General features: G+C 31.7%; 1 protein-coding gene across 1 annotated transcript; it reads left to right on the top strand.

Annotated features, from left to right (window-relative positions):
- Nucleotides 1–6,742: 6,742 nt before the first annotated feature.
- Nucleotides 6,743–9,155, top strand: LOC139848235 (putative pentatricopeptide repeat-containing protein At3g15130). Its single transcript, XM_071837963.1, has one exon. It carries the CDS (start codon nt 6,853–6,855, stop codon nt 8,929–8,931), a length of 2,079 nt encoding a protein of 692 aa, XP_071694064.1. The 5' UTR covers nt 6,743–6,852; the 3' UTR covers nt 8,932–9,155.
- The last annotated feature ends 1,962 nt before the right edge of the window (nt 9,156–11,117 follow it).

Consider the following 11,117-nt stretch of genomic DNA (forward strand, 5'->3'; position numbering starts at 1 on the left):
TACATTCAAAATCAAAATCTAATTGTTATATACATGCTTATTATTTCAGATAACAGGAGGCGCTTATGTACATACCGATTAGTTTTACGAATGCATCTGCGTGGTCCAACAGTTGAGGTATCATATGTGGATTAGGTGAAGCATTTTAAATAAATTGATGTTAGACATGTGAAATAGCTTTTAATTGGTCTCTTCTTATTTATAATATATATAAATTTATATGAATTCTCCAAAAAATTAATGTTGATTGTTACTCAATAATATTTACACAATAACTACTTGGAAATATAACAGGTGGTAAACCTTACTACTATTCAAGTATCAACTAATAGGAAGTCAATACAACTATATTACCCATTATTATTAGCATCACCATCATTAGTCTTCTGAGACTGATGGCTCATGATGTGTTGTTGTTGTTGCAGCTAAGAAATGTGGGTCTTTTGGGATTACCAGTTTGCTAGGTTATGAGCATTTTTTAATGTTCAGGTAAACTGTTGTACTTGCTATTATCCATTATCATAGACTTTGGAAAATCACCTTTATATGTCAGACCTTCTACGAACAGTGTATTCTGATGTTGGCGGTTGTGAAACTGCTGTAGAGTTTTAAAGAAGTGATGTCTCGGATTCAAAAAATGAGCTTGCATTGCATCTACTAAGCTGCATATATAAAGGGGGATGAAAAAATTCAACGCATCTCATCAAGAAATTATGTTCATATGACGCAAGTTACCGAAATCTCTCTTTCATATTGACCCAGTTACTATAAAGGTGCCGATTTGGGTTATAGTTAATTATCAACTTACCGATCTTCATTCTTCAAGTGTCATCTCTAAATTTGTTTTTCATATAACTTTCAAACAATTATATATCTTTTAAAATCAAGTATCAAGTCGACTTATGTAATACCCGTAATTTTAAATAATTAATATTTAATTATAATAATGATTAAAATTAGAATTATATTATAATATAATATAATTCATAAATGTTGTAACTAGTATAGTACTCGTAAGAGCAATGGGTTTAAAAGATATAATACTTAAATATATTAATATTTGTAATGTAATAACGATTAATTAAAAAAAAGATAGTGTTACTTTGGAAAATAAATCTGTAAAGTTTTAATTGACCAAAATAAATAAATCTATAATCCTAGAATATAAAATAGTTAAATAGAAATGGGGTGGAGTTGGTTTAATAAATTAAAGGAAAAGATAATAGTAATATATTTTAAGAAAATATCGGTTGCTATGAATTGTATGTATACAACTTTACAGCTCAATTCTAAACTTTTGCCTCAAGTTGTGAACCATACACTCATAATATAATATATAAACCATACACTCATAATATAATATATTAGCTTTATAACTAAACCACAATCCATAACAAATGATTAAGACCTCATGAAATATATATATATATATATATATATATATATATATATATATATATATATATATATATATATATATATATATATATATATATATGAAACCTTTCTGTATGTTTCATTACTATCAAGAAGTGCTAAAATGATATTAGGAGATTAATTTTTGCAAGTGCAATACATTTAGTAGTCTCCAAAAGTTTCAGGTACGGATTCTTATTTTTAAATTAATCAAACATCATTTTAATTCATATCGATTCATTCTGCGTATCCTATATGAATTTGTGTGTTGTGTTAATATACTTTTGAGCCTTATTTATACTTCAAGCCAATTCATTTTGTTTATGACTTATTGTACCACTGATGCTTTATGAAACTACTTTTTGTTTGTTATGATATGATCTTGATTTGTGTTGTTTCGAGCTATTACTCACATCTTTTGGTGGCACCGGAGATGTGACATTGTGGAATTGGCGGATTTGTAGGATTTGTTGGATTCGGTAGGGTGAGTGGTTGTGTTGTGCCTGCACACCATTTCACATTGTAGGGTGCACATTTGTAGGGTACATTTGGATCTGCAGGTCCTATGTACAAAATTGTCTGGAGGTTGTATGTGGGTCATTGCGACTTTACATGCAAACGTATACGTTTTGTAGGAGCTCGATTTGATCTTTTCAAAACTATAAAATTGTCAGTGTTATATCATTCGGTTTTGGTCGACTTGAAAATATACTTTTTAATACGTTTTATTTCCTTTCAACTATGTTTGTTTTTAAATAAAATATTTATTTAGATTATTATATTATATATCCGTTCACTGGGCATTTGGCTCAGCCGTAGTTTCTTTTTCTTCTTCTACGGCAGGTAACCAGGGTTGATTTGGGGACTGAGAGTGTGACTTAGAAGACCTTGAAGATTATGCTTTAGATTATTTTTGTAATGACAATTATAGTTGTTTTTTGACTCATTCTATTATTTGTATTTTTAGACTAATTAGTATTAGTGTTGAATTGTTATGAATTAACACCGTTCATTTCCATGCCGAGTTGAGGTGTTACAGAATTGGTATCAGAGCTTAGGCTTCAATCCTGTAGAAACCGAATAGGTCTTGACCTGTGAGAGTGGGTGGGTTATCATTCTGCTTATTTTAGGCAACGTTCTCTTCATTCCTTTTCGACCACCTTATGAGCGTTTCAAATCTGTCCTTATTGTTTCTTATATATGTCTCATTTCCGTAACCGTTATGAAAATTATGTTAAGTCAATAAGATTAGATTTTAAGAATAGGTCACTTTATTCTTAATTGTGAAAGTTCTTTTAGAATATATCGACACTTTGCTAACAATTCTTGTTTCTTTAGGTTTAAACTATAATATGTATTTTTATTAAATTGATTTGTCTTAAAATTTTGAGAACAAAATTTTTAAGTGGGGTGGAGTTGTGATATCCGAAAGTTTTTATACTAAATTAGTTATAAACTTTAATTTCGAGGACGAAATTTCTTTAAGTGAGGTGGAGTTGTAATACCCGTAATTTTAAATAATTAATATTTAATTATAATAATGATTAAAATTAGAATTATATTATAATATAATATAATTCATAAATGTTGTAACTAGTATAGTACTCGTAAGAGCAATGGGTTTAAAAGATATAATACTTAAATATATTAATATTTGTAATGTAATAATGATTAATTAAAAAAAAAAGATAGTGTTACTTTGGAAAATAAATCTGTAAATTTCAATTGACCAAAATAAATAAATCTATTATCCTAGAATATAAAATAGTTAAATAGAAATGGGGTAGAGTTGGTTTAATAAATTAAAGGAAAAGATAATAGTAATATATTTTAAGAAAATGTCGGTTGCTATGAATTGTATGTATACAATTTTACAGCTCAATTCTAAACTTTTACCTCAAGTTGTGAACCATACACTCATAATATAATATATAAACCATACACTCATAATATAATATATAATATATTAGCTTTATAACTAAACCACAATCCATAACAAATGATTAAGACCTCATGGAATATATATATATATGTATATATATATATATATATATATATATATATATATATATATATATATATATATATATATATATATATATATATATATATCAAGAAGTGCTAAAATGATATTAGGAGATTAATTTTTGCAAGTGCAATACATTTAGTAGTCTCCAAAAGTTTCAGGTACGGATTCTTATTTTTAAATTAATCAAACATCATTTTAATTCATATCGATTCATTTTGCGTATCCTATATGAATTTGTGTGTTGTGTTAATATACTTTTGAGCCTTATTTATACTTCAAGGCAATTCATTTTGTTTATGACTTATTGTACCACTGATGCTTTATGAAACTACTTTTTGTTTGTTATGATATGATCTTGATTTGTGTTGTTTTGAGCTATTACTCACATCTTTTGGTGGCACCGGAGATGTGACATTGTGGAATTGACGGATTTGTAGGATTTGTTGGATTCGGTAGGGTGAGTGGTTGTGTTGTGCCTGCACACCATTTCACATTGTAGGGTGCACATTTATAGGGTACATTTGGATCTGCAAGTCCTATGTACAAAATTGTCTGGCGGTTGTATGTGGGTTATTGCGACTTTACATGCAAACGTATGCGTTTTGTAGGAGCTCAATTTGATCTTTTCGAAACTATAAAATTGTCAGTGTTATATCATTCGGTTTTGGTCGACTTGAAAATATACTTTTTAATACGTTTTATTTCCTTTCAACTATGTTTGTTTTTAAATAAAATATTTATTTAGATTATTATATTATATATCCGTTCACTGGGCATTTGGCTCAGCCGTAGTTTCTTTTTCTTCTTCTACGGCAGGTAACCAGGGTTGATTCGGGGACTGAGAGTGTGACTTAGAAGACCTTGAAGATTATGCTTTAGATTATTTTTGTAATGACAATTATAGTTGTTTTTCGACTCATTCTATTATTTGTATTTTTAGACTAACTAGTATTAGTGTTGAATTATTATGAATTAACACCGTTCATTTCCATGCCGAGTTTGGGTGTTACAACTTAACTATCTATTGCAAATTTTCATGTTTTGTTTTTCATTTATTAAAACCAATCTATTGAGATTTATAACTTTAGTACTAATGTGTCTCCATTAAAACCAATCTATTGAGATTTATAATTTTAGTACTAATGTGTCTCTATGATTATGATTCAGGTGAACGGATTTTGTGGTTGTTGATGATCTTGAACAACAAGAAGAAGATACTCATTCTGATCAAGAAACTAAAGAAATTGGTACGATGAATTAAGAAAACAAGATTCAAGCGGAGCAGTCGATACTAAAGGATGAAGAGAAGAGATATGCAATAATAAAACTCAGTATTATAGTGGATTTGCTTAAGCAAGAAATTGTAGAACTCAAAACAAGCGGCGTCTTTGATTTTTTCATAAAACAAAGTAACCGCACCAACAACCTATTTGAGCTCGCCAAACTGAAAGTCATATTTTGGGGACTATCGTTTAGCGCCGAATCTACTGTTCCACTCAGACATTTTTTTGATTGACACATGTATATTTTTCCATATAATAACTCCTGTTAATTATATACTCTATAGAAGATAAAGTAAAAACAATAATCGAAGTGTTCGATTTGGTAGATTATGCATTTCTTTTGAAATTAAGTTCGATGGTATCGCGGCGGGTCATTCGTTGTAATTTATATTTTTAAGAAAAAAATAAAAATTTATTATACATAAAAATGCAGATTTTAGTACTATTGTTTGATTTGTCAGAATACCTATTTTGTTATGTTATCCAAGTAATTTGTCTACATGTTCCGTGAAGAATATAGAATATAAAGAGGGCATCTCTGGAAGGACCGTAAGAGACAGTTGTGATCGGATAGTCGAAGTAGAAGAGGCATTGGGGTTTATGATTGAATACCAGATGGCTACCAGCATATTACAATGTTTTTGATGCCCTTGCAATGTTTTTTGAATTGACTTCGATACCACCTACGAATCAACTTTTCCTTTGATTACACGAGCAATACCATCGTAAGTTTATATATCTGAATAAAGAGACTATGTATTAGAATTTCGCTTCATCTAAATTTATCTTATTGGAGGTGACCAAATGGGTGGGTCTTCTAACCGTCATTATTAAAGCTTTTATTATTACTATCTTGCTATTTAAGATGCATTAAAGCCTTAATTTTGTTTGGTTGCTTTCTTTTATAGGGGAATTTTGAACAGAACACTGAACACTGCTTATGTACCTCGAAATTTCCTCATTCGTTATGTATAATAAGGATCAGGACCAGGTAATTAAGTAATATGAAGACATTACTCCCTTCATTGTAGAATTTTGAGTTTGTTTCAATTATAGTAAATATTTACTAAAATATATATGTACGTCATTAAGCGTGATGGTTAACTTGATCTACGGTTATATCGTACATATCTCTTAACCACGTGTTGCGTTGGTACATTACAGGACTAGCATTGAATTGTTAACGCAAAAGACCTTACAAAAAAGAAGTCTAGTTTGGGATCAAATAACGTTAACAAGTAAAGAAAAGTCTAAATGTTTCTTTACATTCTTTGACCCTCCACAAGTGCTTGAAGATTAGAATGGCAATTTACGAAGAGGATGTAAGATTTTTATTTATGCATCAACATGTAATAGCCAACTTTTATGACGCACAAATGGTATAACCATGTTGTGATATTACTCAAGTTTTATTACTCGATGAGACTTAACTTACACTTCTATTTTCTTTGTAGGTCGAAATGTATTCAGCGCAAATGGATGCTCTAACTTGTGTTGTAGCTCTACTAAAGTGATGTGGTTCACCATTTAGACACTTCACCCGTTCTAAATTCTGTTGCAGAAGCTAAACATATCGTTGCCAAATGACTATATTAATTTGTTCATTTAATAGCTAAAATACAAGTTTAACTATATATAGTAATATCTTGCCTATTTGAATTACACATATTGTGTTAATTATGTTGTACATTGCCACAAAACATTTTACAAAATATAATGAGTTGATCATAGCAGTGCAGTTTCATTAATTCTAGCTTTCATCATTTTCTAATACAGGTAATCCGAGGTAATTCGTGCCAATAGTAACGCATTCAAATACTAATTTTTTAAGCTGTCGTGCAACGCATGAGCTCCTAAATCTAGTTTTATATATGAATAAATGGTTTATCAAAAAAAAAAAAAAATGATATAAGTATAATTACATCATAATTATCATTATCATTCCTTAATTCCAGTTTACAAAATTACCCTTTTCATTTCTACTAATCAAAATCTTAGATATAATATTCTGAACATATAGCACATATTCGCAAGCTAACGCAACGTATTCGAATCAATACTCAAAACTAACGATGTAGGAACATTAAATTGAAGAAGTTCATTAGTATATATTACTTTAGGAAGATGAGTTCTTTCATGATGAATGAGAGGCAAAGGTTGGCTCAGCTCTTGAGGGTTTGCTCAAAGAATTTAAATTTAGAACAGGGATTGCAGGTCCATACTGTATCATTGAAAATCGGTTATGCGTTTGATACGATGATCAACAATGACCTCATAGATATGTACGGTAAATGTGGCAAGATTGAAATGGCATGTAAGGTGTTCGATAAAATGCTTCAAAGAAATGTTGTTTCTTGGACATCTCTTATGTGTGGGTACTTAAATATGGGCTTCGCCCGGAACTCGTTATTACTATTATGTCGAATGGGGAGTTCGATGATGAAACCAAATGAGTTCACTTTTTCTACTAACTTTAAAGCTTGTGGTTTGGTTGGTGTTGTTGAGAATGGTATGCAAATTCATGGGTGGTGTTGTAAAACAGGCTTTGAATGGTTTCATGTGGTCGGTAATTCGATGATTGATATGTATTCAAAATGTGGAAGGATTGATGTAGCGGCGAAAGTGTTTGATATAATGCCTGAGAGAAGTTTGATCACTTGGAACGCGATGATAGCAGGATATGCAGCTGGACATAATGGTAGTAAATCGTTGATATTGTTCAAGGAAATGCAGGTACAAGGAAAAGTACCCGATGAGTTTACTTTTACTAGCATGTTAAAAGCTTGTGCTGGTATCGGGGAACTGCGGGCCGGGAAGGAAATTCACGGGTTTATTATTTCTAACGGTTCCCCGTTGTCACAAGAAACTATACTTTCTGGATCACTTGTTGATTTGTATGCAAAATGTGGGTGTTTATGTGATGCGCAAAAAGTGTTTGATCGAGTTGAAAGGAAGAGTGTGATATCTTGGACGACGTTAGTTGTAGGCTATGCTCAAGATGGAAATTTATCGAAGGCTATGGAGTCATATAGGGCTCTTAGAAAGAGCGATATTCCGGTTGATGGGCTTGTTCTCTCGAGTGTGATGGCGGTGTTTGCAGATTTTGCACTTGTTGAACAAGGAAAGCAGATGCACGCTTACTCGACTAAAGTCCCGTATGGTCTAGACATTTCGGTGGCAAATTCGGTCATGGATATGTATCTCAAGTGTGGTTTAATAGAGGATGCTGATAATTTGTTTCGCGAAATGCATAAAAAGAATGTGATATCTTGGACAATCATGATAACCGGTTATGGCAAACATGGGTTGGGAAAAGAAGCAGTACAAATCTTTGAGAACATGCAGATGGACAATATTGCCCCTGATGGGGTGACTTATTTGGCTGTATTATCGTCTTGTAGCCACTCAGGGCTACTCGATGAGAGTCAAAAGTACTTTTCTAGATTATGTAATGACCCTGTAATTAAGCCGAATGTGGAACATTATGCATGTATGGTTGATCTTTATGGTAGATCTGGGCGTTTAAAAGAAGCTCGAGATCTTATTAGGAACATGCCCGTTAAGGCGAATTCAGGGATCTTGCAGACATTGCTTAGTGCTTGCAAAGTACATGGCGATTTGGAAATGGGTCGTGAAGTTGGAAAAATTTTATTAAAAATGGATGATGTAAGCCCTGTAAACTATGTGATGATGTCGAGTATATACGCTGATGCTGGTTTTTGGAAAGAGAGTGAGCGTGTTAGAAATAAAGTCAAGGTCAAGGGGTTAAAGAAAGTAGGTGGTCAAAGTTGGGTAGAAATCGATAAAGCAATCCACTTTTTCTACAATGGAGACGAAAGACATCCATTAACACCAAGAATACACAAAAAGTTGAAGGAAATTGAGAAACGGTTGAAGGAGGAGGTGCATTACGCTTCCGAAGTTAGGTTTTCATTGCACGACGTAGAGGAGGAATCGAGGGAGGAGAGCTTGAGGGTTCACAGCGAGAAGTTGGCGATCGGGCTCGTGTTGGTTCATGATGATGGGGTCGAAAATGATGAAAAACGGTGCATTAGAATTTTCAAAAACTTGAGAGTTTGCGGGGATTGTCATGAGTTTATAAAGGGTTTATCTAAGATATTAAAGAAGGTATTTTTGGTTAGAGATGCTAATAGGTTTCATAAGTTTGAAGATGGTGTGTGTTCTTGTGGAGATTATTGGTGATAATGCTTACAAGTCACAACACAAGGTATGCTTACAACTTTTGTTACTGCGTACGATTTAAGCTTTGTAAGTTAGAGTATGATATGGCAGAATCAACATATTGATGTTGATACATTTTTTTCATATAAGTAGAATAGATATAATGTTAACAACTGTACTGGTAAATCCAATTCACAATATTATAAGTTGATGCTAATATGGTTCATCCATACAATGAGTGGTAACTCAATGTAATACAATTATATACTTAAATTATATTATATGGCTTTAGACAAGATGTATTGTGTAACTGTTAAGTTGTGTATGGATATACAATAGTTGTATTACTGACAATGGACAACCATTAAAAGTCAAAGCGTTATACCGATTGTGTGCAAACTTAATATTCAAGCGTCGTTGTTTTATTCATTTCTTGTTTCTGTATATACAGAATGCTGCAGTGGTTATATAAGAATGTGATTATTGGCTTTGCATATTTTATTAAAGTATAGGTTTATCTTATGTTCTTTTTTATATATGAGTATTAGATTATGCTTTTGTTATACCACAACTTTTAACATTGACATGTTTTGTCTTGCTGTACTTGTTAGAGGAACTCCATAGTCATAATTATTATTACTCTGAAATGATGATTATTGCTCTAAGTACGAAATTAAGTATACTGTTACGATTCTAGTCGCATACACTATCATGATTATAACAGTTTTAGCTGTTTAACTCAAACCGAGTGATGTATAAAGCACGGTACTTAAAGAAAACGTGCCATTGGCCCATTGCTATTTTGCCTAAAGCAGATCGATTAGTTTTGGTTAATCAAAAACCTTCATCGTTAAATTCAGCTATGGTTTGATTAGTTCTATCATTGATAGTGCTCCAAATGAACATATATTTAGGCGCAATATCCTTCCAATATGTAAAGTTTTTAGTTGCAATTGTTCTATTTTTAAGTAATAATCGTTTAAATAAATAAGTGCCAAGACAAAAGAAGAAAACGAAGATTTGAAGACGCAAACGTCCAAAATGCTCAAACGTACAAGTTAAACTCCAAGTGGTTCAATTTATTGATGATCAACATCTAAATATTGACAAGAGTACAAGTTGCGGAACGTAAAGTACAAGATTTTAAAGCATACGAAAAGACGTTCGAGAAACCGGAACCGAGACATAAACCGGGCGTAAATGTATGAGACAACGGAGTGAAAATTACAAGTCAACTATGCACAAGAATATAATATAATATATATATAATTAATATAAATTATATATATATATATATATATATATATATATATATATATATATATATATATATATATATATATAATAATAATAATAATATGTCGACAAGCAAGAAAACAAAAAATATGTGAGCTGGATCTGACGGCCATGCGATCGCATGGGAAATAGACATAAAACCCATGCGAGTGCATGAGCCCATGCGAGTGGATGAGATTTGCACTAAAACCCCATGCACTCGCATGGGCATCAGAATCAGGAATTATGCTTATAAATACCAGGCTTCTGCTCGACGAAAAAAAGGAATATATAGATCCATCTTTCTCTCCCTCAATGATTATATATATATATATATATATATATATATATATATATATATATATATATATATATATATATATATATATATAGTTAGTTTGGGTTATGTAACGGTTATTTTACGGATTTTAAAGTCGGAACTCTGTCCCTGTAACATTACGCGATTAATGATCACTGTAAGCTAAATTCTCCTTTTTAAATTAATGTCTGGTATTTAAGTTATTATTATGCTTATTTGAGCTGAAGTAATCGTGAATGTTGGGCTAAATATTAAGACGGGGTTATTGGGCTTTGTGTAACATCCCGCATTTTTCCGTTAAATTATTTTAACGTCCGTCTTTTTATTTTTATTAATATCCTTCGTATCTAGATTCGTACCCTCCGTTAGCAGGCGTTCTTACTATTTTCGTTATTGGATTATAATATCTCCCGTACTCTCGTGTAATTTAAAATAATTCGTTCGGTTAATTCCCGCACCCGACTACAAACTTGAGGGACTAAACTTGCCAAAGTGCCAAAAAGGGTGACTAGGTCAAAGGAGTCAAACTCCCTCCTCATCCATTCATTTTCCTATTTTTCTTTTTCCTTTTTCTCTCATACTTCCACATTTTCTCTAAATCTTCAACCCAAAG

The sequence above is a fragment of the Rutidosis leptorrhynchoides genome, chromosome 5, assembly GCF_046630445.1.
Source record: "Rutidosis leptorrhynchoides isolate AG116_Rl617_1_P2 chromosome 5, CSIRO_AGI_Rlap_v1, whole genome shotgun sequence".
In the NCBI taxonomy this organism is placed as follows: Eukaryota; Viridiplantae; Streptophyta; class Magnoliopsida; order Asterales; family Asteraceae; genus Rutidosis; species Rutidosis leptorrhynchoides.

What these genes read in the sequence shown, in the direction of transcription:
- LOC139848235 (XM_071837963.1), top strand. Translation starts at nt 6,853, where the DNA reads ATGAGTTCTTTCATGATGAATGAGAGGCAAAGGTTGGCTCAGCTCTTG.